Raw genomic sequence first — 23,179 nt, 5'->3', positions numbered from 1 at the left:
TATATACTCCACCCATGTCCCTCCTCCTCCACTATTTTGTTTTCCTTATCCCTCCTCCTTGTCCTCCTACTCCTCAATACCTCAATAGTCCATATCCACCTCCTCCAATGCCAGTTCTTCCACCTCTCTCTCTCTATCCCTTGTCCCTTCACCTCTCCCTCCTCCTCCTCTTCCTCCACCTCCATAGTCCATATCCACCTCCTCCAATACCAGTTCTTCCACCTCTCTCTCTTTCTCTATCCCATGTCCCTCCTCCTCGTCCTCCACATCATCCTCTTCCTTGACTTCCACCCACTCATCTTACCACATCCTCTTCTTTCTCTTCATCCATACTTCCTCTCTCCTCTTCCTCCTTTTCATCTTCCCCTTCTTTCCCATCCCCATCCTTATCCCATTAGACCCACCCTTCCCCATTCCACCCTCACACCCTTCCCTTCTACCCTCCCCACCATCCCCTTCATGCCCTTCCATCTTGCAGCCTCTTCATGCCCCTCTCCCCTCCCCAACCTCCCCATCCATGTCCTCTCATCTTGCCCCCTTCCTTCCCCCTCTCCCCACCATCCCCATTCATTCCCTCCACCCCTCTCCCCTCCCATCCTGCACCCCCCCTTCCTTACCCCTTCTCAAAGTCACGTCCCTCGGGTGTTAAGGGGGAGGTCATCCATTCCCCTCCCCTTCCCCTTTCTCCCCTCCCCCCTCCCCCCTTGGACTCTTATGTCACACTCTAATTAAAGGAGGAGAAGGTGCAGGGCTCCTGACGACGAATTAGTTGTGTGTGTGTGTGTGTGTGTGTGTGTGTGTGTGTGTGTGTGTGTGTGTGTGCGCACCAATAAATCTGCCGTCCACCACCACCACCACCTCCTCCTCCTCCTCCTCCTCCTCCTCCTCCTCCTCTACCTCCTCCTCCTTCTCTAGTCCTCCTTCCCCTCCTCGATTCCTTCTCCTCCTCCTCTAGTCCTCCTCCCCCTCCTCCTCCAGCACCACCTCCATCACCACCACCACCACCGCCACCCCTGACCACGGCACTGCAGCGGCGCCCAGACACAAACTCACCTTTCCATCTCACGTGACCACTTTTTAGATGTTTAAAATTGATTCCACACCAGAAATATGTTTGTCTTACGTTATGTATGTTGCTTACTTCTTACAGATCCGAGAACAAGGCGCTACGAATTTGACTGTAAGTTTAACCCTCACCCTCCACCACTACCACACCACCACCACCACCGCCACCCCGGGGTCGCGCACCTCGGGGCCGCGTCCAGCATGTGGCCTCAACCACCCTGGATATGCATAACCCCTTGCCAGAGAACACCTTGGATTGCCTTATCTAACCCATTGCTCTCCTGAAGCGCCTTGCCTCACTAACGCCTTTCGGCCCTCACAGCACCAGCGCCTTAGAGCACCGGCACTGCCCTCCCCTCACCCCCCTGGGCACTCCCCCGGGCGCTGCATTACGCATGTTGTGGACTTGTTAAGGTTTTGGCCATCTGGAGGCACCTTAGCGGGTTGTGGTGCCCCTACGGCCTCTTGCAGCACAGACCGCTCGTGTGGTGTTCCTTTGGCCCCGCGAGGTTCTTCCGCCTCCCTGGGGCGTGCACGAACAAGTGTCTGGAGTGACTTCGTGCTAGTTTAGTCCAGTTGGTCCAAGCGATGGTTTGAAAGTGTTGGTCGCTTAGTTGGTTGGTCAGTCATGCTCGCGCGCTGACCACTGGTGTGTGTGTGTGTGTGTGTGTGTGTGTGTGTGTGTGTGTGTGTGTGTGTTCCTCCACGACTCATGGAGTGTACAGACTAACCCAGCACACACACACACACACACACACACACACACAAGCACTGGAAGCACCACAAACAGGCATGTGTGACCGATCGACTTCCTCGTTCCCCGGAGGCACACACAGCCACCTCGGGGACCCCCTGAAGGCCGGCCGTGAGACTTTCTTTCGGCCCATAAACCTGATCACTGCATTGACATCCGCTCAGGTCCCGGCGGCCGCTCCCTCACTCATCAGCCGCCGAGGGTTGTGACGAATTCATCTTCGTCTTTTCACTATTATGCCGCCTAAATGGCCATAAAAAGTGTAGTATATGCACTCAAATATTAAATTACAAGTTAAAGAGTAGTATTTCAACACTAGAAGCTTTTAATCCCTTTTGTAGGTATGTAAGATGCTGTTTTAGATTATCAAAGTAAAAAATAATGTTAATAATGTTCGTATAATAGGTGTCAAATTGCAAAGGTAGAAGGTAAAAAGCTGCAAATCACTTACTATTCCTGCCAAAACGAGGCGGCGCTGTTTTACATTATCAGAGTAAAAAATAGTGTTAATAATGTTCGTATAATAGGTATGTCAAATTGTACAGGTAGAAGGTAAAAAGCTGCAAATCACTTACTATAACTACCTCCAAAAACAAGGCGGCGCTCCAGGCTAATGTAAATAAAGCAACATTGAATGATGAACATGACACGTGCGAGCATCTGATAGGAGAGTTTCCATAGAGTAGCCGATCCCTCAGACCCGGCGAGGCGCAGACTGGACAACCTTCGCCTTGGTGCTGACGAGGAGGAAATGTGACCGTTGGCAGCTGATGAAATAATATATACTTGTAAAGCGTCTGATAAATTTCAATAGAAGTAAATGTAATATACTGAATACAAGCTCCAAACTATATAATTGAGTATACTGAGCCTTTTTTTCGTCATACCAGTATACGAAAAAAAATCCATAAAAAAGATGAAATACGAAAAAGCAAACAGCACCTTTTATTACTTGTTTGTTAAGTAAAAAAAAAAAAAAAAAAAGCTCTTCATCGGCCAATTTATCATGATGCAAGGTTTGTCTGTCTGTGTCTTGCCCGTTAGCCTTTAGTTCATTAACATTCGTGCGTGCGTGTGTGCGTTGAACTTAACTATAATTGAGTCTGCTGTCTCTTGGCGATGATGATGATGATGATGATGATGATGAGAATGGTGATGACGATGCATGCGGTTGCCTTGGCTTGCCTGCTCTATAGATAGCTGATGCATGAAGTCGCCTTGTTAATTTATATATATTTTACTTCCCACATTATTCATCCCTCCCTCCACTCCCTCCTCCAGACGGTTACTTTGTTTTAATCGTTTCTTTCCCTGTTCTGTTTAGTCTCACATCTACCCTAGTTTGGCCTCGTCCGCCTCCCCCTCACCCCACTAACACCTTCCACATGCTCTGTCTCCTCACTCTCAGCCTCCTTTTTCATCCTTTTTTTTTCTCCTTCATCGCCTCCTTTTCCAGTTCTTTACCCGACCGTCGCCTTCCTCCCCTTCTCTTTTTCCCTTCCCCACGGCCTCATTATTTTTTTTTTTTTTCCGTTTCACACAAAAAAATCTCCCTTCCACACCCTGTCCCTTTCCCACGGACTTTGGTTTATAGCACTTTTTTTCACATTGTTTTACGGTTTATGACTTTTATTTTCAGTTGCACCGCTCCGGAGTAGGTTGCTGGAATTTATATTATTATTTTTTCCATTATTTCAAGCTGTCCCGCTCCCCTCCCTTTATTTTCGTTTTGGCTTTTTGGCAGGTTGAGGTTATTTTTTTTCTTTTCATTTTCTATTTATTTTTCTTATGTTTATGGCTGCACTTTTGAGATTGCTGGCATGTTCGAAAATATTTATACTTAGATGTCTTTGTTTGGCGCTTGTCCCTTTTTTTTTATAGTGGCGGCGTTTCTTGTGCTTGTTTTCCTGCACACACCTGGAATGAACCTTTTCTAGGTATAAGAAAGAAAAATGGTTTGCGCACCCTGGAAACGTACGGGGCTTGCACAGCTCTGCGTGAGTCTGACACTGATGCCTTGACGATGCTTTGGCTCAGTCGAAAGTCTCGCTTGAATGGTCACTCCTTTGAAAGCTGTAAAAAGTCGGCGACCGCAGCGCAACAACGGGTGACTGTGTTAAGTGCTCTGCGGTTTCCTAAGAGGATTTGCATGAGTTGGAAAAAAATATAATATTCAATCGTGTCGAAGAAAGACATCAAGGTGGACTAAGAATCTTGTTTTCCGTTCCAAATCTCCGAAAGGTGACAACTGGATCCCCATATTTGGGTAGTCAATTTTTGTTTTTTCTATCTCAAGGGAGTGGTGAATGTTGGTGTTTACTGGTGTTGTGTCAAGGTCACCAGAGAGAGAGCAACTGTGATACCCAGTGGTGGCTCTGTTATCGCCCTGTGGCAAGGTTCAAAGTTTTCCTGTTCAAATTGTTAAGGTAACCAAATTCGACACCAAAGCGCGAGTGACTTCATATTGCATCACTACATAGTGTTCACGGCTGCCTCTTATTCATACTTCATGGTTTACTTTGTACTCCGTCACCAGTACCTCACTCCATTTTCAGTAATTGCAATCAATCTTTTTATATAAACTGACATTCCTGTTTTGTATTTATACGTCGGAAAATTAGGTCAACTTTCTTTATTATTTATCCCCAAAGTGACCATGCTATCTTTTTTTATATGACAAAGCTCATGCATTTTCCTTATATATCCTGTATGGCTGCATTTCTCTTATTTTGTCTGTATTTCCGGCGCCAAGTCAAGGGTTCCCGCCGTCGGGGTGTGTCGCGGCGGCCTCCCCTCCGTGACGCATCAGACGACCTGACGATTTTACTTTGTCATCCCGCGCGGGGAACGAACACACGCCTGATTTTTTAAACGTCGCATCAGCCTTTAGTAAATATAATGTGCTGATTTGCCTTTATTCACCCGTTTTTTTCAAGGCGTCGTTAGTTGATTTTGTGGATTTTTCACAACGCTTTTTACGACTGAGTTTGTAAAATGTCGACTCTATGAAAATCCAACACTTCTAACTAACTCCGCCCCAGAAAATGGAATAAGAAGCCAAACTAGCCACACAACTGATAATAAACACTAATATGACGTTTAGAAGATCTGGCGTCGGTCTCAGTTGGCGTGGGAGCAGTGATTAGCGGGCTTTTTTGTTTTCCTTTGTTTTTGCCCTTGAGCTACTTCCGTCACTCCAAAAAAGAGAAGCATCGCAGAGGAACCCTACGGACGGACGCGCCTCCCAGCGAACTCCTGTGGCGGCGGTGCATGAGTGGCGGCGAGGGCGTACCGCTGCAGGGGCGTGGCGGATCAGATGACAGCACCGCGAGACGTGGATGGCGTGGCGTGGCGTGGCGGTCAGTCGCTCGGAAAAGTCTGGCATTTTACTCGCTCTGGGTCGCCGCTCATTTGTTTGAACACGGCTCGCGAGTTTGCTCTTAACTCTCGTGCCACTGATAATGGACTTCACTCGAGTTACATGCCCACATTTTTAACCCTGTTTTTATCTCCCGCTGTTGGATTCACCTTGTGGCCGCGTCCGGTGTAGTGAAGGGATGCATACCATCACGCGCGAGCACTAGGACTCGTCTCATTTTCATTCCGCTCAACTTATTGGAACGTTTTCTTTTTTTGCTTCATTTCTCTCTCTCTCTCTCTCTCTCTCTCTCTCTCTCTCTCTCTCTCTCTCTCTCTCTCTCTCTCTCTCTCTCAAGGCGTGGGTCTTAATAATTCTTGGTCAGTTACAACCGCGTCAGTATATTCAATGGTTCTTTATCGTTCTGACATGAGCCACGATTCTCGCTACCTCCTGCAACGTCAAGGAGTTTAGTGTTTATTTCGCACTCAATACAGACGCGGGAAGGGAGTTAAAGTCGAGAATATGCCGCGTCATCGTAATAATCTTCGTTAACGTAATAATTTTCATCCCTAACAAGACGGAAGCAGTAGCGAGCATCCGTGGCAAGACAGCGCTACGTCAAGGTGTTAAATGTTCCTTGCGCTTATCTCGACGAAGGGAGCGACCCACCTCATAAGTTACCGCCATGTCAGGTCTTTTTAATTATCTTCCTACCTGAGCCAGACGCAGGTGGTAGCGATTCTTTAAGAGCCACGTCAAGGAGTCATCAGATTCGCGCCACACGTCCCCCCTCCCGCTGTGCTTGCCTCCCCCCAGCCCCCCACACCCACGACCGTCCCTTCTGGGTGCTTTGTCCTGGCTGAGGTGACGGCCGCGGGTACCTGAATGCTGCCTGTCTTGTTGCATACCACCATGAGTTTTTGTTTGCATCAGTAGTCAATGCAATCTTGGCCTCTGCTGCACCACCACCACAGTATAGCTATAAGTTGTAGATAGTACGAGTTATGATTTTTTTGTTTGTTTGTTTGTGCGTTTGTGTGCGTGTGTGTGAGTGTGTGTTTGGTTTTCGCTCCTTTTGTGGAATATTCAGTTTACTCATCACGGTTGGTATGTGTATGCGCGTGTTTGTTTGTGTGTTCACGTATGTCTTTGTATATAAGAAACAAGCTGTAATATATTCAGAGTTTGTATTGTTTGGCGTGGGTTGTCTTACTTGTGCTTTGTTCATGTAAATACTTCATGTTAAAGCTTGGAACTATATCTGTAAAGTGCAAAGTTGTTGGAGACACGACCTAAGCAGGGAGGAGAAGAATAAAGCTTTACTTGTGCTTTGCGAATCCTCCTATGTAAATTCAGCTTACTTGAGTTCTCTGTCAAAGCTTCAAGTATTTTGTTTTGTTTGAATACTTCACAAATGGTCTATCAATTCAACACTATCAAGTCAGTTAGTAGGTGGGTCGGAGAGACGAGCAACGCGCCCGCATAACCACCGCCGCCGCCGCCGCCCCCGCTGACCGCTCCTCCTTTGCAGATCTCGAAGACAACTCCCTCTCCGAGCCCGTCGAGGATGAGATCAAGGACGGACAGTGGCTCGGCGTCACCCTCAAGAGCCAGGGACCAGGCGGCAAAGTGCTGGTGAGGACACACACACACACACACACACACTCACACGAGCAACTATGATTATTGCTATTATTGTTATTTCTATTTTCATTTTTATTTTCAATCATACTACTTTGTTCATTTGTTTCATTCATTTCATTTCTTCTTCCATTGATGTATATTTTCAGCTCTAGGGCTGCCTGGTACTTCATGCAATAAACCGTTTATTATTAGTAGTATTAGTATTACACACACACACACACACACACACACACACACACACACACACACACACACACACACACGAAAATCTAATTACTTTTTAGTACAGTGTCATCCCCTGTTTTCTAATGTTTAACTTTATGAAGAAGTGGAAATAGAGATGGGAAATGTTCGTACTAGCCAACTGCATAATTCTGAAACTGCTCAGTGGTAAGTTTGCGAGAAAGAAGAGAGAGAAAAAGGGAATACCTATGAGTCGGGAGCTGCTTCCGGAGATACTAAAAAGCCGGTTTAGTGTTCATCTTGTTGCTTCTTAACAGACAAACATCCGAAAACATGAGCCTAACGTTGTGTGTAGAATTGAGTAAGAGGAATATGCGGTTTAGTGTTCATCAACTCATCTGAATCACTTGAGGCTCCGAATCAGTGCTTTGTTATAGCGGGTTATTCTCCGTATGTTTAGGACTTATGATTGTTGTATTACCAAAATTGTCACAAATAACTCCCGTTGATGTTCGCCGTTGCTTGGTGTCCATTATTAACAAGTCAGGGAGGTTTGATTAACAACTGATTCGTTAAGTGTCGACTGTCGACCCGCCAGGATTCAAAGGTCGGTATTGTGTCTCCTTGGTATTGTCAGACGCTTCCGCCCATCTCATCGACTAATTCCAAAGGCCAAAATGGAGATCAGTCGGGTTCTAATGAGTGTTATTTTGTGTTCATAGTATAGAAGGGTGAAACTACCACTAGGTTCAAAAACTACCCCGGCGTTCATAGTAGAGAAGGGTTAAACTACCACCAGGTTCAAAAACTACCCCGGCGTTCATAGTAGAGAAGGGTTAAACTACCACCAGGTTCAAAAACTACCCCGGCGTTCATAGTATAGAAGGGTTAAACTACCACCAGTTTCAAATAAACTACCACCAGGTTCAAAAACTACCCCGGCGTTCATAGTAGAGAAGGGTTAAACTACCACCAGGTTCAAAAACTACCCCGGCGTTCATAGTATAGAAGGGTTAAACTACCACCAGGTTCAAAAACTACCCCGGCGTTCATAGTATAGAAGGGTTAAACTACCACCAGGTTCAAAAACTACCCCGGCGTTCATAGTATAGAAGGGTTAAACTACCACCAGGTTCAAAAACTACCCCGGCGTTCATAGTATAGAAGGGTTAAACTACCACCAGGATCAAAAACTACCCCGGCGTTCATAGTAGAGAAGGGTTAAACTACCACCAGGATCAAAAACTACCCCAGCGTTCATAGTATAGAAGAGTTAAACTACCACCAGGATCAAAAACTACCCCGGCGTTCATAGTATAGAAGCGTTAAACTACCACCAGGGTCAAAAACTACCCCAGCGTTCATAGTATAGAAGAGTTAAACTACCACCAGGATCAAAAACTACCCCAGCGTTCATAGTATAGAAGGGTTAAATTACCACCAGGTTCTAAAACTACCCCAGCGTTCATAGTATAGAAGCGTTAAACTACCACCAGGGTCAAAAACTACCCCGGAAAATGCCCAAAACTCATGAAAGTCTAGTCCAATATGTGTGCTTGGGCGCCGAAGTGTTTGAAAATATGATCCAAAGCTTCGGACCACGGTTTGCTTGAGCGGGGCCGTCGGGTTCGTTGACAGCGCGACTAATTAGATGAACGCAGTGAAGGCAGCGGGGTGCATGTCGGTGGACTGTTGCGGTTTTGTTCTGCAGTAATTGTGACAAGATAATGAGTGGGGATGAAAAGCATACACAAGGGTACTGGGCTGACACGTTGCTGAAACATCGACTTGGCGCTGGTGGTTGGAGGGATTCATCTTTCGGAGCGAGACAGACAAACCCAGACCGTAAAATTAAGGAAACCAAGGAATAAAGAATAAAAGAGGAACAAGAACAGAGAGAAAAGGATCTGATAGTTTTTAATTTCAAAGCAAAGCCAAACTGTAAAATTAAGGAAACCAAAGAGCAAAGAATAAAAGGGGAACAAGAACAGAGAGAAAAGGATCTGATAGTTTTTCATTTCAAAGCAAAGCCAAACTGTAAATTGAAGGAAAACAGAGAATACGGAATGAAAGGGAACAAGACTAAAACACAAAGAGGATCTGATAGTTATTCCGTTGCAAAGAAGGTCACAAGAGGAGAAGGAGGAGGAGGAGGAGAGCAACTACCGCTTCTGTGTTTGGCCTTCAGAGCAGCATTGCCAGATTATCGTATTCACCACACCGTCTTTATTACTTTTAAGCCTCAAACTCTCGTACCTACAGAAATAACGATAGAAAATTGAAGTTAGCGTTAAAACTCCTATTTATTGATGTTTGTTTGTTTGTTTTTGCATTCGTTAATGGTCAGAAACTACGAAAATGCAATGCGATGAGTACGATAATTTGGCACGGTGCTTCAGAGGTTCAGAATCATTCAATTGTGTCAAAGGTCCTACGTGTGAGGAATACCAAGGTGGGCAGAGCTGGTGGTCAGGGCGGCGGGCAGCGTGCGGAATGGTAAATATGAGGCTTTGTTAACAGTCCAGTAGGCCTTTGGGAATACATATAGACCTACGAGTTAATCTGTGAAGGTTACGGTAATTGTGGAGATTCACTACGCGCCTCCAAAATACGATATTACGCCTCCATATTATACTTAAGGGACGAGATACATGTCCCTTAACCATAATGTGAAGGCGGAAAAACTTAAAAGTAAAGAAAAAGCGGTAAAGGTTGTGAAAAGGCATATTGATTACGAGCAGCGGGTCTCCATCCGTCTTGGTGGGAGCCGCGCCATGACGGGGCAACTTACAAGCAAACATGAGCACGGTGACGGGTCGTTATTTATATTGGCAATGGCTGGGTAATTGGTTTTCACAGCAGTGCAAAGATGCAAGGTCACCGCCGATGAGGCTTACAAATTTCCAGGCAGTGTGGTGAGATTAGTGCACAGACGGAGGACTTATTAAAGGGGCTAGGGGCCATATTTTTAAACATTCCGTCGCCCAAGTTCACCTATTTGACAAGGCTTTCGTAGGAGTTGTGGGCATTTCCAGGAGTAGTTTTATGACCCTGGTGGTAGTTTGACCCTTCTTCTCTTCCGTGAAACTAAGAAACACATATTTAAAACCGCTTTCGTATAAGTTCAGGGCATTTCCAGGAGTAGTTTTATGACCCTGGTGGTAGTTTGACCCTTCTACTGTACCGTGAACCTACAGAAACACTCATCAGAACCAGATTGACCCCCTCTTTGACCTTTACAAATGGATGTTGTGAGAAGCGAAAGTATCTTATAATACCGACCTATAGTCATGTACACCAGATTTATTTATTAACTCCTCTGATAGTATTGGTAGTGTGTTGTAGTGTTATTGCCATGAACAGAACAAGCAGTTAGTCAGTCACTCACCTCCTCCCCCCACCCCTTCCCTTAGGTCTGTGCCCACCGCTACATGCACAAGGGCCCTAAGTTCCAGTGGGGCTACGGCCTCTGCTATATCCTCACCAATAACCTGGACGTCATGGACAACCTGGAGCCCTGCAGAGGAAAGCCCGTCAACAAGTAAGTCGCCTTCCCTCACTTGCTTTTATTTCACTGGGGCGAGGGACCAAGAGATAGCTATGTAGTACCTCCTCCAACCTGCATATTTTACTTATACCGTATATAGAAATTGGTGGATGTGTTTAATCATACTTGTTGCCTTTCTAATTACTGCAGTTTTTGTTTTGTTTTCCATCTTTACTCCAGACCTTATCACGTACTTCACGTAAGGAAAGTTAGTTCAAGTGATGTATTTTTCATTAGTATATAAAATAGATGTTGTTTTGGAAAAGTTTATGTGCAGTTATTATATTTGCTGGACACCATGTTATCAGTCATGTATCTAATTATTCGGTTATCACTTTTCTCACACGATATCATTCCCTAGTACCTACTATTTACTGTGGATTTTCCTATTTTTTTCTGTATTCTTTTATATTCTTGCATTTTTATTGTATTTTGTGTGTGACTGTGCCGAAACTATTTGTAGCGCCTTATATCAGGTATCATATGCTGGACTAGCCTTTTAAATTTCAAAGATCAATAGTTTAGATGCATTTGTAACTGTTTTTTGCAAGCCAAAGTCTAGTAGAGGATTTATTCTAATGTTCTTGCTATTGTGATTAATTAATGATTTTGCTATTTCTCATTGGGCACCAGCAGCACGGGTCTTGTAGAGGATTTATTTTAATGTTTGTTATTTTGATTATCTAATGATTTTGTTGTTTTCTCTGTTGTTTTTCAGTTTCCTCAGTTTCTCATTTTCCTCAGTTTGTTATTTTGATTGTCTAATGATTTTCTTGTTCTTCAGTGGACACCAGCAGCATGGGTCTTGTAGAGGATTTATTTTAATGTTATTTTGATTATCTAATGATTTTGTTGTTTTCTCTGTTGTTTCTCAGTTTCCTCAGTTTGCTATTTTGATTGTCTAATGATTTTCTTGTTCTTCAGTGGACACCAGCAGTACGGGTTCTGCCAGGCGGGCACCAGCGGCCTGCTGCTGGAGGACGAAGTGGTGCTGGGCGTGCCGGGGCCCTTCACGTGGCGCGGCACCGTCCACACCTCTAACATCTCCGACAACTTTCTGTTCAAGGACAAGACTCAGTACTTTGGCCCAGTGACGGAGACTGATTATCCCGTTGACAAATACAGCTACTTAGGTGAGACTTTTTTTTCAGCAAGGGAAACAGCTCATCTGCAATAACACAAAATAGCAACAAAAAAGCCCACTAGCGACTGCTCCAATAACAGTAAACAGAGGAAGGGGTCAAAAGAGAGGTCAATTTTAGGAGAAGAGTGTTTGCTTCCACTGCCATGACTTAAAATCTTGTAATTGAGAGAGTTCAATACAAACACACAATGCCTATATGTCAATACACACACACTCTTTGAAGACTTCCTTAGCAAGCCATCAGCCATAGATACCATGTCTTACCACCACCAATTTCATCACCCCCCCACCTTTTCTCCTCAGGCTACTCCGTGACTGCCGGCCGCTTCTTCGGGAACTACATGTCTTACGTGGGTGGGGCGCCTAGGTCCCGGGAGACAGGCCAGGTCGTCTTCTTCACAAGGGAGAAGATCGGCAACAGTTTGCTGCGTGTGGACCTCATTCTGGACGGAGAGATGTTTGCCTCGAGCTTTGGCTATGAAGTGCTTGCCATCGATATCAATGGTGACAAGTGAGTAGAGACTGGTCGTGTGTCCTTCAGAATGAGAGCATGATGGAAATAACCAATTAAAGTGTAAGCAATGAGCAAGGGAATCTCCGAAAAGGGAGGGGATGTGTGGATCAAAGTTGTGCACTGAAAACGATAATTAAAACGAACCTAGAGAAGGATAGGAAGCTATGACAGGGTTAACAATAAAGACTTAGAGGATGTGCTGAAGATATAATATGTGGAAGGAGGTGAAGGAGTCAGGTCACATAATAATGATAGGAGTGCCTTTGTGCATGAGAAAGGAGAGCTGAGTGAGAGATGTTTATATGAGATGTGAGACCCAGAGTAAAAGAGTCAGGTCCGAGCTGAAAGTGAGCAGTACAGAGCAGTCTTTGGTGGCAGGCCCTTTGCAGATAATAGTGTTATTGGCAGAAAGTGAAATGTTCTAGAGGATTGTGGATGAATTTAATAGGGTGTGTAAGAGGAGTAAATTTATGATCTTTGAGAATGCAAGAAAGCAGACTAATGCCACTCCAAAGCTAAATGGGTGAAACATGGGGCGCTGATATTATTTAAATGTGATAAAGAGTGAAGATAACTTTATGGAAAAAAAGCAGGGGGGTAGAATTGAGGCAGGATGAATCGGGGAAGACTACCAGGGATATGAATCAGTAGAGCAGATGAATATTGGAAAGAGAAAGATTTGGCAGGTAAAGGATTGAATGTGCCGAGTCTTTAGCTAGTATGACCTCCCCCTCTAAATAAATTTCTGTAAGGAGGCAGGGTGTCAGAAATTAAGATAGACAGAGAAAGAGAGAGAGGTTGATAAATGAGAAAAAGCTACATACTTGGTTTTCATACATTTGTGAGAACAGTAAAAGTAAAAACAGAGGAGGGCCATGTACTTAGAAGAACTTTGCAGGTAGAAGGGTATCAGGACACCTCTCCTCCCGAAATTGACCTCTCTTTCGGCCACCTCTTTTGATTCTATTTTAGGAGCGGCGAGTAGCGGGCTTTTTTTTTATTATTGTTTCCTTTTTTGTGCCCTTGAGCTGAATCCTTTGTTGTAAAAAAAAAAAAAAAGGAGGTAGAAGGGATGAGACCAGCTAGAAGACAAAAGAAGACTGCAAATGTTGTGTGGAAAAAGGAATGAGAAGAATGAACATAAAGGAGGCGACAGTATACAGTCATCAACAGAGGGAGAGACCACTATCCCGTCCAACTCCATAAGGGAAAATAAAGACATTAAACGAAAAAAAGAAGAAGTTAAGGTGAGAAGTACATGCAGCTTCCTAGTCATATGTAGGTCAGGAGTTCACTGTTTTCTTTTCATTCTCAGGCGAGATGACCTGGTGGTGGGCGCTCCCTTCTACTACAGTCGCGTCGCCAGTGGTGCCATCTATGTCTACATGAATAATGAAGGCGGCTTCCAGGAAAACCACCCGTTCACCAAGATTGAAGGTTAGTCTCCAGTCTTTCTGTCTCTACACCTGCTCTTTTTACTTGTTTTCCTTCTTTGCTCCTCTTTCTTCCACTTTTCCTCCTCCTCCTCCTCCTCCTCTTTTTCTTCTTCATTCTCCTCCTCCTCCTCCTCCTCCTCCTCCTCCTCTCCTCATCATTCTTAATGCTCATTGGCAGTTTTTAAGATTAGTTACTGTGGAGACTTGCAAATCTCATTTGAGTTTTGCAAGTTAATTAACTTTTTAATGAAAAATCCTGATGGAATTATAGGTAAAGTTATGCTGCAAAAGGTAGTCAAAAGCTGTTTATCATTTATAGATGAAGTAAACTTACACCTTTTTTTACAGATTTTCTGTAAGTAAATATTCAAATAAGAGTATTAACAATGAAATGTTGCAAACATTGTCATGATAAATGATTACTAGGTTGAAGCTACATAATTTTTCCCTGAGTGAATCATTCATACTTGCTGTTTTCATCGGTTTCTAAGATTGCTGAATTCTTTGCGGTTTAGTGATCAACATGTTCCACTTTCTCATTCAAGGTCTAGGTCTTGCATTTGACAAGTACATGATGCCAGTGCCACTCAGTGCCACAGGTGAAGTGTGAGGCCACATGTAGTTCTCCTTTGAGCACACTGTCTGTGGGTTGAGGCTGTTTAGCACCAATGACGTAGCACAGAACATTAGTCGTCCTGTCCACAGGTCATTGTAGTGAAGACTAACCATAAATTTCCTTTCACAAAAGTTTCATTCACCGTTGTCTTGATATGACTGTAGCATTGTTTATTTTCTCTGTGTATCTTCTTAGGTCTGTATGATGTATGTAGTATTTGGTCATGTTGACATTCTTAATTAAATTTATTTTCATCATCTTGAGGGACCAGCCACAATAGATGTGTTGTAGTCTAGCATCTTAGAAAGACTGATTGTAATATGTAATCTTGTGAGCATGAACAAGCACCTGTAAGTGTTGCCAAGTACTGTATGTGAAACTTGAGGTTGGTCACTGCCGAATCGTAAGCATAAGTAAAAAATATCATATAAGCCGTACCTTGTTTGCACTAGCATGGGTCAAGCACTTCATCAGCCAAAAAAAGTCATATTTGCTTTAAGTGTAATGCATTCATAAGTTAAATCCATGTAATCTAACTTGTTATTTTACATTTTTGTTGCAAGTTGCTGACGCAAAAATGTAATCATGAAGTTTGTGCATGGAAATGAATGTTTCTTTATTTATTGTTGCTTTATTATTCTTTGCAGTTATTTGAAATACCAAGTATAGATAAAACTTTTGTTCATGTTCCATGATTGACCACTGTGCAAGATCACTTAATACAAAGTTCAAAGCACAAAGTAATGTTGCTAGTGAACGCTCTTGAACAGCACCGGTAACACAGAGTTTTGTGTACGCAGGAGCCCCAGGGGAGAGCCGCTTTGGGTCCTCCATGACATCCCTCGGTGACCTGAACCGTGATGGCTACCTGGACGTGGCTGTTGGTGCGCCTTACGAGGGCCGTGGCGTCATTTACATCTTCCTCGGCTCCAAGGACGGGCTGGTGACAGAACCTGCACAGGTATCTTGTCTCAGTTTTATCATATTTTATGAATTTTATTCAGCACCCTCCTTCTTATGCATCTCACTTGTGTGTAGCCAGAGAATGATGAAGGCAGTCTTTACCGTCACTTCTTTGACCTGAACTCTTAAAAATTTGTTTGGTGCTATTTGACCCAAAATGTTTCTGCCTCATGTAGGTTTTGTTCACCCAGTCATTTGATTAGCTTCAAGGAGGAATAACTGACTGTGGTGAAATATGTCTTGCTACGAAGCTCAGCTTACAATCATCACAAAGCGCTGAAAGTTACTTGTACCACCAATTATCTCTTCCATATTGATATTGAGCTCATTCATGTATTGCATCACCAGCACAAGCAAAATTCAGTCATATTATGTGTAGCATGAGTGCAAGGGTGATGCTGAAGACCACCTGAAAACTTCCTTGTCCTTGCAGGTCATCCGTGCCGAGGACTTGCCAGGCACGCCATACGATGCCTTTGGGTACTCCCTGAGCGGCGGCATGGACCTGGACAACAACGGCTACCCAGACCTCCTCACGTCTTCCTTCTGCAGCGACCGAGTGCTCCTCCTCAGGTGTGTTCCTCAAACTCTCTGGTTTCATTCTATTTTTGCATTACTGATGTACTCTGATGGAACTACTGTTTATGTGTTGTGTTATGTGGATATTTATTCACTATTGATGTTTTTTTTTATTAAAAATTGACATATCGTAATTTTTAGTGTTTTGACTTCAGTATGCCCATGCAGGGCAGTACCTGGGGGGGGGGGGGCATCTGATATTGATGCTTATACTTGTAAAGGGAAAATGAAAAGTTGAAAGTCAACCTATCTATGTATCTTACTCCATAGCACTTGAAACAAAAACGTATAAACAAAAGGGAGTGAGTCTGCATAGTAGTCTAGAGGGTGCCATTCTGTGTGATGTGATCAGGTCCTTGGTATGGTTATATATTTGTTGCTACAGTAATATTTTCCTCTTATAAAAGTGTATAAAAATGGCCCCGCCTTGCAGGGCTCGACCCATCATTGATATAGAAACCAGGGTCTCCTCCAACGGCCAGCTGAACAACATTGATCCAAGCAGGAAAGGTTGCCGAGAAGACATCACAGCCAACGAAACCTGGTGAGTTCCCACATCCGTCCTTGCGACCCATCACGGGAGAGATAATGACAAGTGAACTGTAGTACAACTGTCAGTTTACCGTATATGTAGTTGGCAACATTGTGAACAAGCCATTTTATGTTTTAATCCTGTATTCTTCTATTCAAGCTTTTTGAAAATTTCTTCACTTATTTATTTTACCTCACTAATATTTTCTTGCACTCCAGTTAGATACCTTTTTTTCTGCTGCAGCTTCTCGTTTGATGCTTGCTTCAAGATGGACAACAATGCAGGAACCAGGACTGGCCTGCGGCTGCACTACACCATCGAGGAACGACCTTACCAGGACCGGCCACTAGCAAGAGTCCGGTTTGCTGACAGCGCACCCAATGAGCCGAGCGAGGTGCATCGCAACATTGTCCTGAGGCCTGAGGACATGGGCCTTTTCCTCTGCTCCAAAGAAGTTGTTTACCTCCTGGTAGGAAAACTGTACTACTGTCAGCAGCAACAGTCTTACTCCTTAGGAACATAAATAACTTTTTTCTTGTTCATGTGACGTGATAATATTTATGCCACTACCTTAGGCCACTTTAGGGTCAGTTTAGTGATTTGGTAAAGTAACTGCAGTATGAGCAAAAAAGTATCTACAATGGACATGTAGAAAATCAGTGTCATGACATTACCAGGGCATCTTCCACTTTAAAAAAAACAGGTTCACAAATCTTAATGAATTATTGGTGCTATCTTTTCCCACTCCTTGCAGCAGCTAAGATTTTCCCTGGTTCTCTATTCAGGAAGGGTCACGTGACATTCTTCGTCCACTGAGGTTCAAGTTGACATACGAGATCATCCAGAAGGATCCGACACCCGTGGCCGAGGGCGACCGCATGCCGGACATCAACGAATACCCAATCCTCAACCAGAAGGGAGCACTCAGGTACTGTGGGGACTGATTATATCAGGATGAATATTTGACATGATATAGCTACCAAAGAAACCCTCGCTCTGTGAATCTCTTGCTGAATTGAAGTGTTATATCAATGGATTTATTATTGGCTTGGTATTGAAAACACATAATAGTAAAAAAAAAAAATTTTGACACACACTAAGGCTATATCTTCAGGAAAGATAAATTTAACAAACATGTAAGAATTTTATGAAACTGACAATTTTACTTTTTTATCCCCTCTAGACAATCCCTCTAAGCATTTGTAACATGGTGCCTCTTAATCCTCCTTAGACTTAAACATTCCTTGAGTCTGGATCCTCATCCTACAGAGTATTTCAGAATGGTTACAGAGGTGACTGAGCCATAGTGTTTGGTACTACAGAGACTCAAAAGTCACTTCCATTACTTTCCAGGTACTTTGAAGGAACCTTTGCTAAGGAATGTGGTGATGATGAACTCTGCGAGAGTGACCTTAACGTGACAGCCAGTCTTGACCTTGAGTACAACAAGATACAGAAACACCACCTGCTGAGGCTCGGGGAGCAGGACACGGTGCCTCTGCTGGTGGAAGTGACCAACAGCAAGGAGCCTGCCTACGAGACCTCTCTCCTAGTCACCCACGACAAGGCTCTCACCTTTGACCAGTCTGACTCTAAGGTGAGGAGGTCATTTTTTATCAGTTTTATACCTTAAGTTGGTGAAGTTGTTAAGGTTTGATATTCCATTCTTATATATAGTACATCTATTTGTTTCTTCAGATACCTTTCCTTGTTCATTGTCATACCTAATTTTGAGCATTTTTGTGCTATGGGAAAGTCATATTTTACTCCTGTAGATGCTGTTTTCCTATTTATCTAAATCTCTTACGCCCTGTCCCCTTACATCAAGAGGTGGCCACGTGTCTCCAGCTTTCCTTGTTCACCAGCCTACTCTTCTCTCTCTCCCTTCAGTACTCAGCCATTCTTTTGATCCGTGTCACTTGCGATCTACCCCTCACACCCTTTCTCTCGATCTTGCCCTCATACACTCTTCACAAAGTCATCCTCATTCATTCTCCTGACATCTCCAAACCATCTCAATATTGTTTCACCCATTCATCAACTCTGCAATCCACTTTCTTCACTCTTACACCAGTACTAAAAGTCTCATACAGTTTTATTACTTTTTTCATCCCATTTTGACACATGGCTTATAGTAACTCTTTTTCAGTGACATGAAAATGCAGCTGTTCCTTTTCAAGCCCTTCTGCTCACATTGTATTGTTGCACTCTTTTTCAGGTTGGCATTTACCAGTGTTCCTCAACTGGTCCAGGGGTCGTGAAGTGTGGTGTGGGCAACCCTCTCCTCAACTCCACTGGTACCCTAAATCTGACCTTCAGGGAGTCTGGGAACATATTTGACTCAAGGTTCATCTACTTCTCAGTGCAGGCCAACTCCTCCTCCACCGAGCTCACGCCTCAGGACCCTGTGCACTTCAGAGTGGAGGTCATCAAGAGAGCTGAAATATCTATCAGAGGGTATGTACAATAAAAGTGCAGGGAGAATGTGTCTAATGTGCAGCAGTAAAAAAGCTCATGCAAAGAATGTAGTGTTTGTTGGGTGTTAATATGATGTAAATCAATACTTTATTTGTAAGCATCGTTTATACAACAGCCAATAAAAGAATGAAATCTAAATAACAATAAAAAATACAACTTCTTTAATTTTGTATAAATGATTGAAAAGTTTTAATTGCTGTTATGGACATTGTACCTGTAATTTGTCTTTAATACACTGCCTTTTTCAGAGATGTGACTCCCGAGCAAGTGTTTTATGGTGGTGAGGTTGTCGGCGAGTCTGCCATCAAGCACTTCGACGAGATAGGCATGGAGGTGACACACAAGTACTCGGTGGAGAATGGAGGGCCGTGGAGGGTGGACGAGCTGCAGGTGGAGATTCTGTGGCCGTACCAAGTGGAGAACGGCAAGGCGGAGGGCAAGTGGCTGCTCTACATGACCGAGCATCCGACAGTTGATGGTGAGTTGCTGTCACACCGTCATTGTACAGTGAAGGCAACTGTCATGCTGTGGACAAAACCAGTCATGAGACCAATATCATCTGTCTGTATCAGTTAGTGCAGTTAATTAACACTAATGCCACAGAGACTGCCAGTGATTTAGGGGAACTCTTGAAGAATATGCACTCACCTCCTACCTGTGCTAATGCTCACCTCCTACCTGTGCTAATGCTTACAGTAGTGCACACTCCATTCTAACAATAAGTTTAATTTAGTCTAATAAGTTAACACGGCACCAACTATTTACTGTCTTCCCCTCAGGTGTTGGAGAGTGTGAGATTGACCCAAGCTACATAAACCCCTTGAACCTCCGAAGACCCAGGACAGAGGCCCAGATACATGAGGTTGATCTTGAGAGAGAGACAACCGATGGGGTGAGGCCGGCACCAGAAGAACCCACCGACACAGGGGCCGGAGTAATTGTCACGGGCACCAAAGTAACAAAAACCACAATAACCAAGAAGGTGACGAACAGTACAGTTAAAAAGACGACGGCAAAAACATCATCGGAAAAGAAATATTCTTCATCTACATCAGGATCATCATCATCATCCACGGGTTATTCCTCCTCCTCCTCATCCTCATCATCATCAGGCTATGACGGTCATGGCGACAATGTGGAAGGAAGTGGCTATGATGATGGCAGCCGGGTGCATGGGAGGACTCATTCCCGGGTCAGCCGAAGAGTCTTCTCCTCCTCGGACAAGTCGAGGTTTAATGAAAATGATTTGGACGGCAAGACTGGCGAGGGAGAGGAAGACGAGGATGGCCGTGTCATCACCCAGTATGAGAGGACTCACCACTCATCAGGAACATCACCAGATGGCTCAACAACCTTCAAGGAAACTCGTCGTGAAAGCAAGAAGGTGACCGTCAGCGAGAACACGAACACAGAACACATCCCAAGCAGCAGGTGGGGCCAAGGCGGGGGATACAGGCGCACATACACCTCAAGCAGCTCCTCTTCCTCCTCCTCTGATGGTGAACCTGAGGAGGCTCGCACACGCTGGGAGACTCGCCGAACTTACTCTGCAGGACAGGATGGTGATGATCAACTGGGCGGCACCGACTCTTCAGACAGACGCACATACACCTCAAGCAGCTCCTCTTCCTCCTCCTCTGATGGTGAACCTGAGGAGGCTCGCACACGCTGGGAGACTCGCCGAACTTACTCTGCAGGACAGGACGGTGATGATCAACTGGGCGGCACTGACTCTTCAGACAGACGCACATACACCTCAAGCAGCTCCTCTTCCTCCTCCTCTGATGGTGAACCTGAGAAGGCGCGCACACGGTGGGAGACTCGCCGAACTTACTCTGCAGGACAGGATGGTGATGATCGACTGGGCGGCACTGACTCTTCAGACACTTACGGCAGGAGAGAAGAGAGTTCCAGGCAGTACAGCAGAACACACACCTATGGTTCAAGCTCTGGAGACACTCACTCAGGTGGCCTTGGGGAAGATAACTATCACAGGACACACGAAGGAGGAGCTGTGACTCGGACGATCGGAGGTGACGGCTCTTACCTTACCGAGAGTGACCGTAGGACCCGGACAAGAGTACAGGAAGGTGCCAACGACAGAGAGAGGTTTGCATGGTCAGATCAGACTGAAGGAATCCCATATGACAGGGAGCACAGAGGCAGGAGTGGCGAAGGACATTATAATCAAGAGAGTACTCACAGATCCCGCACTACAGAGTCAAAGAGTATATCAGGAGGTGAACCATACCTGGATTCTGATGGCGACAGGTATGGAAGCAGAAGAGTCGAGTCACATGATCAATGGAGCCAAACCAGACCCACAAGTAGCCAAGGCCATGATGATGATGGATTCAGAAGACGCCAAGATTACAGTTCTCGTGGAGGACATGACGACAGATACTCCAGCAGTCAGAGCTACAGGAGCCACAATGACGGGAATACTGATGAGGCAGCAAGAACCTATTCCAGTGACCATGAGACAGCAAGGGGATGGCAGTCTGAGGATACTCACAGAGGAACAAGCGAAGGTGGTAAATGGCGAGACAGACAACAGCTTGATGCAGACAGCCATAGTGAAACAAGAACATCTGCCTGGCACTCACGTTCCAGCTCAGGACACGAAAACGGAGATGAGGCAAGAGCTTCCTCGCATCATTTCACCCACATGGAGTCTGGGGACGGCACAATTCAGAACGGCACATACACACGCGTTGAGGTTGACCCCGAAACCGGCGAGACAAACACGTTCACTAGCAAGGTCGTGTACAACAGATGGCCAACTGACCATGACCTCCTCATGGCACAAAGGGACGCCTCCTATTCGACTGGTGAGGAGCACGAGCTGTCCGGTGACCACCAGAGGAGCGGCAGGGCAAAGCGTGAGAAGGAACTGATCATCAAGCCTCAGGCAGTGACTGATGAGAAGACTGGAAAAACTATGCAAGTAGTTAACCTGGTAAGTAACATACAAGTAGTGGTTGAAATAATTTGGTGAAAACATTGATAATTTGGAAAGTCATACCAGTAACTAACACCCACTCATTGCTATGGACTTAATTTTCCTCGTACTAGTCAAGGAAGGGCCACCTTGGAAGGGGCCATGTCCTGTTACATCTGACATAACTTATGTCACCAACACAGTGCCAGCAGCCAGAGGTGAAGCTGTACAATGACCTACAACACCATTACATGGCAGTGCTCTTAGTTCATCTTTTCTATCATTTATCTAACAAACTCCTAAATTTCACAAATGCTAAATTCACTGCAATTTTATATTTCAAAGCAAAGATGATGAAGAGTTTGCTAACTAGATCCTACAGATTAGTGCAACAGCCTCTCCAGGTACATAAGAACATAAGAACGTTAGGAGTCTGCAAGAGGCCGGTTGGCCTATACAAGGCAGCTCCTGTACACTCAACCCCACCTTACCTCACCATCCATGGCTTTATCTAACCTCTTCTTGAATGTATCTATGGTATTGGCACCCACAACATGGCTCCCAAGCCTGTTCCATTCGTCCACCACGCTATTGGTGAACCAATTCTTGCCTATGTCTTTGTTGAATCTGAATTTGTCTAACTTAAAACCATTGCCACGCGTCCTACCTGGCTCTTTCACTCTCAAAATTTTATTGACATCCCCTTTATTAAATCCCTTCATCCATTTATAAACTTCAATCAAGTCTCCTCGCAACCTTCGCCTTTCTAGAGAGTGTAGATTTAACTGCTTCAGCCTGTCTTCATAAGGCAAGTTTCTCACCCCCTGAATCATCTTTGTCATCCTCCTCTGTACAGATTCTAACATCTTGATATCCATTCTATAGTAGGGGGACCAGAACTGACACTGGGAATCAGATTGGATGACCAGTTGGCACACACGCTCATCTCCCTACTTTTGCCTTGCACTGAAGCTAGACATTCACGGAAGTAGCCAACAAGCCTTCGGAGTTTCCAGAAACAAAATGGAAATATTACAATCCCTGCTTGCCACACATTAGTCTTCTGAATTCTAGCTTATACAGACTCTAGTTGGCTCCTAGGCTTTGCAGCCAATGGACTGATTAATTTTCATTCGTTTTCCTACACTGAATTTCAGCAAAACTTCTTTACCATCTTCAGGAGCATGCCATTTATATTAGCTAAATGTGATATTATCCCACATCCCAAATTGGACCAACTTGACAATTAACTTGAATCTTGAAGATTTTCACAGGAGCTATGATGCAGCTTGAAGTCTGGTATGAAAGTAATATTTCTAAAAGAATTTTGTTGAATTATTTTTTGATCTTCTGTAGACAACCTTATTATTTGATCTTCTATAGATTACCTTCTGACTGTTGCATGTATACAGTATTGTGTGC

At 44.5% G+C, this 23,179-nt stretch overlaps 1 protein-coding gene across 4 annotated transcripts in view; it reads left to right on the top strand.

Moving 5' to 3' along the window:
• Positions 1–23,179, top strand: part of LOC126987925 (integrin alpha-PS1-like) — a 30,005-nt gene that overhangs the window by 4,044 nt on the left and 2,782 nt on the right. The window contains exons 2-18 of one of the 4 annotated variants that reach the window (XM_050845525.1): positions 1,151–1,180; positions 6,712–6,815; positions 10,421–10,548; positions 11,479–11,687; positions 12,002–12,209; positions 13,528–13,649; positions 14,194–14,247; positions 15,065–15,225; positions 15,661–15,800; positions 16,240–16,350; positions 16,582–16,807; positions 17,124–17,266; positions 17,692–17,935; positions 18,557–18,795; positions 19,065–19,294; positions 19,596–21,268; positions 21,299–21,775. In XM_050845525.1, the coding sequence (XP_050701482.1) occupies positions 1,151–1,180; positions 6,712–6,815; positions 10,421–10,548; positions 11,479–11,687; positions 12,002–12,209; positions 13,528–13,649; positions 14,194–14,247; positions 15,065–15,225; positions 15,661–15,800; positions 16,240–16,350; positions 16,582–16,807; positions 17,124–17,266; positions 17,692–17,935; positions 18,557–18,795; positions 19,065–19,294; positions 19,596–21,268; positions 21,299–21,775 (4,499 nt within the window). Of the gene's footprint in view, positions 1–1,150; positions 1,181–6,711; positions 6,816–10,420; positions 10,549–11,478; positions 11,688–12,001; positions 12,210–13,527; positions 13,650–14,193; positions 14,248–15,064; positions 15,226–15,660; positions 15,801–16,239; positions 16,351–16,581; positions 16,808–17,123; positions 17,267–17,691; positions 17,936–18,556; positions 18,796–19,064; positions 19,295–19,595; positions 21,776–23,179 lie in introns of all 4 variants that reach the window. The other 3 variants (XM_050845522.1, XM_050845524.1, XM_050845526.1) reach the window with 3 other exon arrangements.

The sequence above is a fragment of the Eriocheir sinensis genome, chromosome 67 (genome assembly GCF_024679095.1).
Source record: "Eriocheir sinensis breed Jianghai 21 chromosome 67, ASM2467909v1, whole genome shotgun sequence".
Taxonomy (NCBI): Eukaryota; Metazoa; Arthropoda; class Malacostraca; order Decapoda; family Varunidae; genus Eriocheir; species Eriocheir sinensis.
The sequence above is the reverse complement of the archived record's forward strand: the minus strand, read 5'-3'. Positions and strand labels throughout refer to the sequence as shown.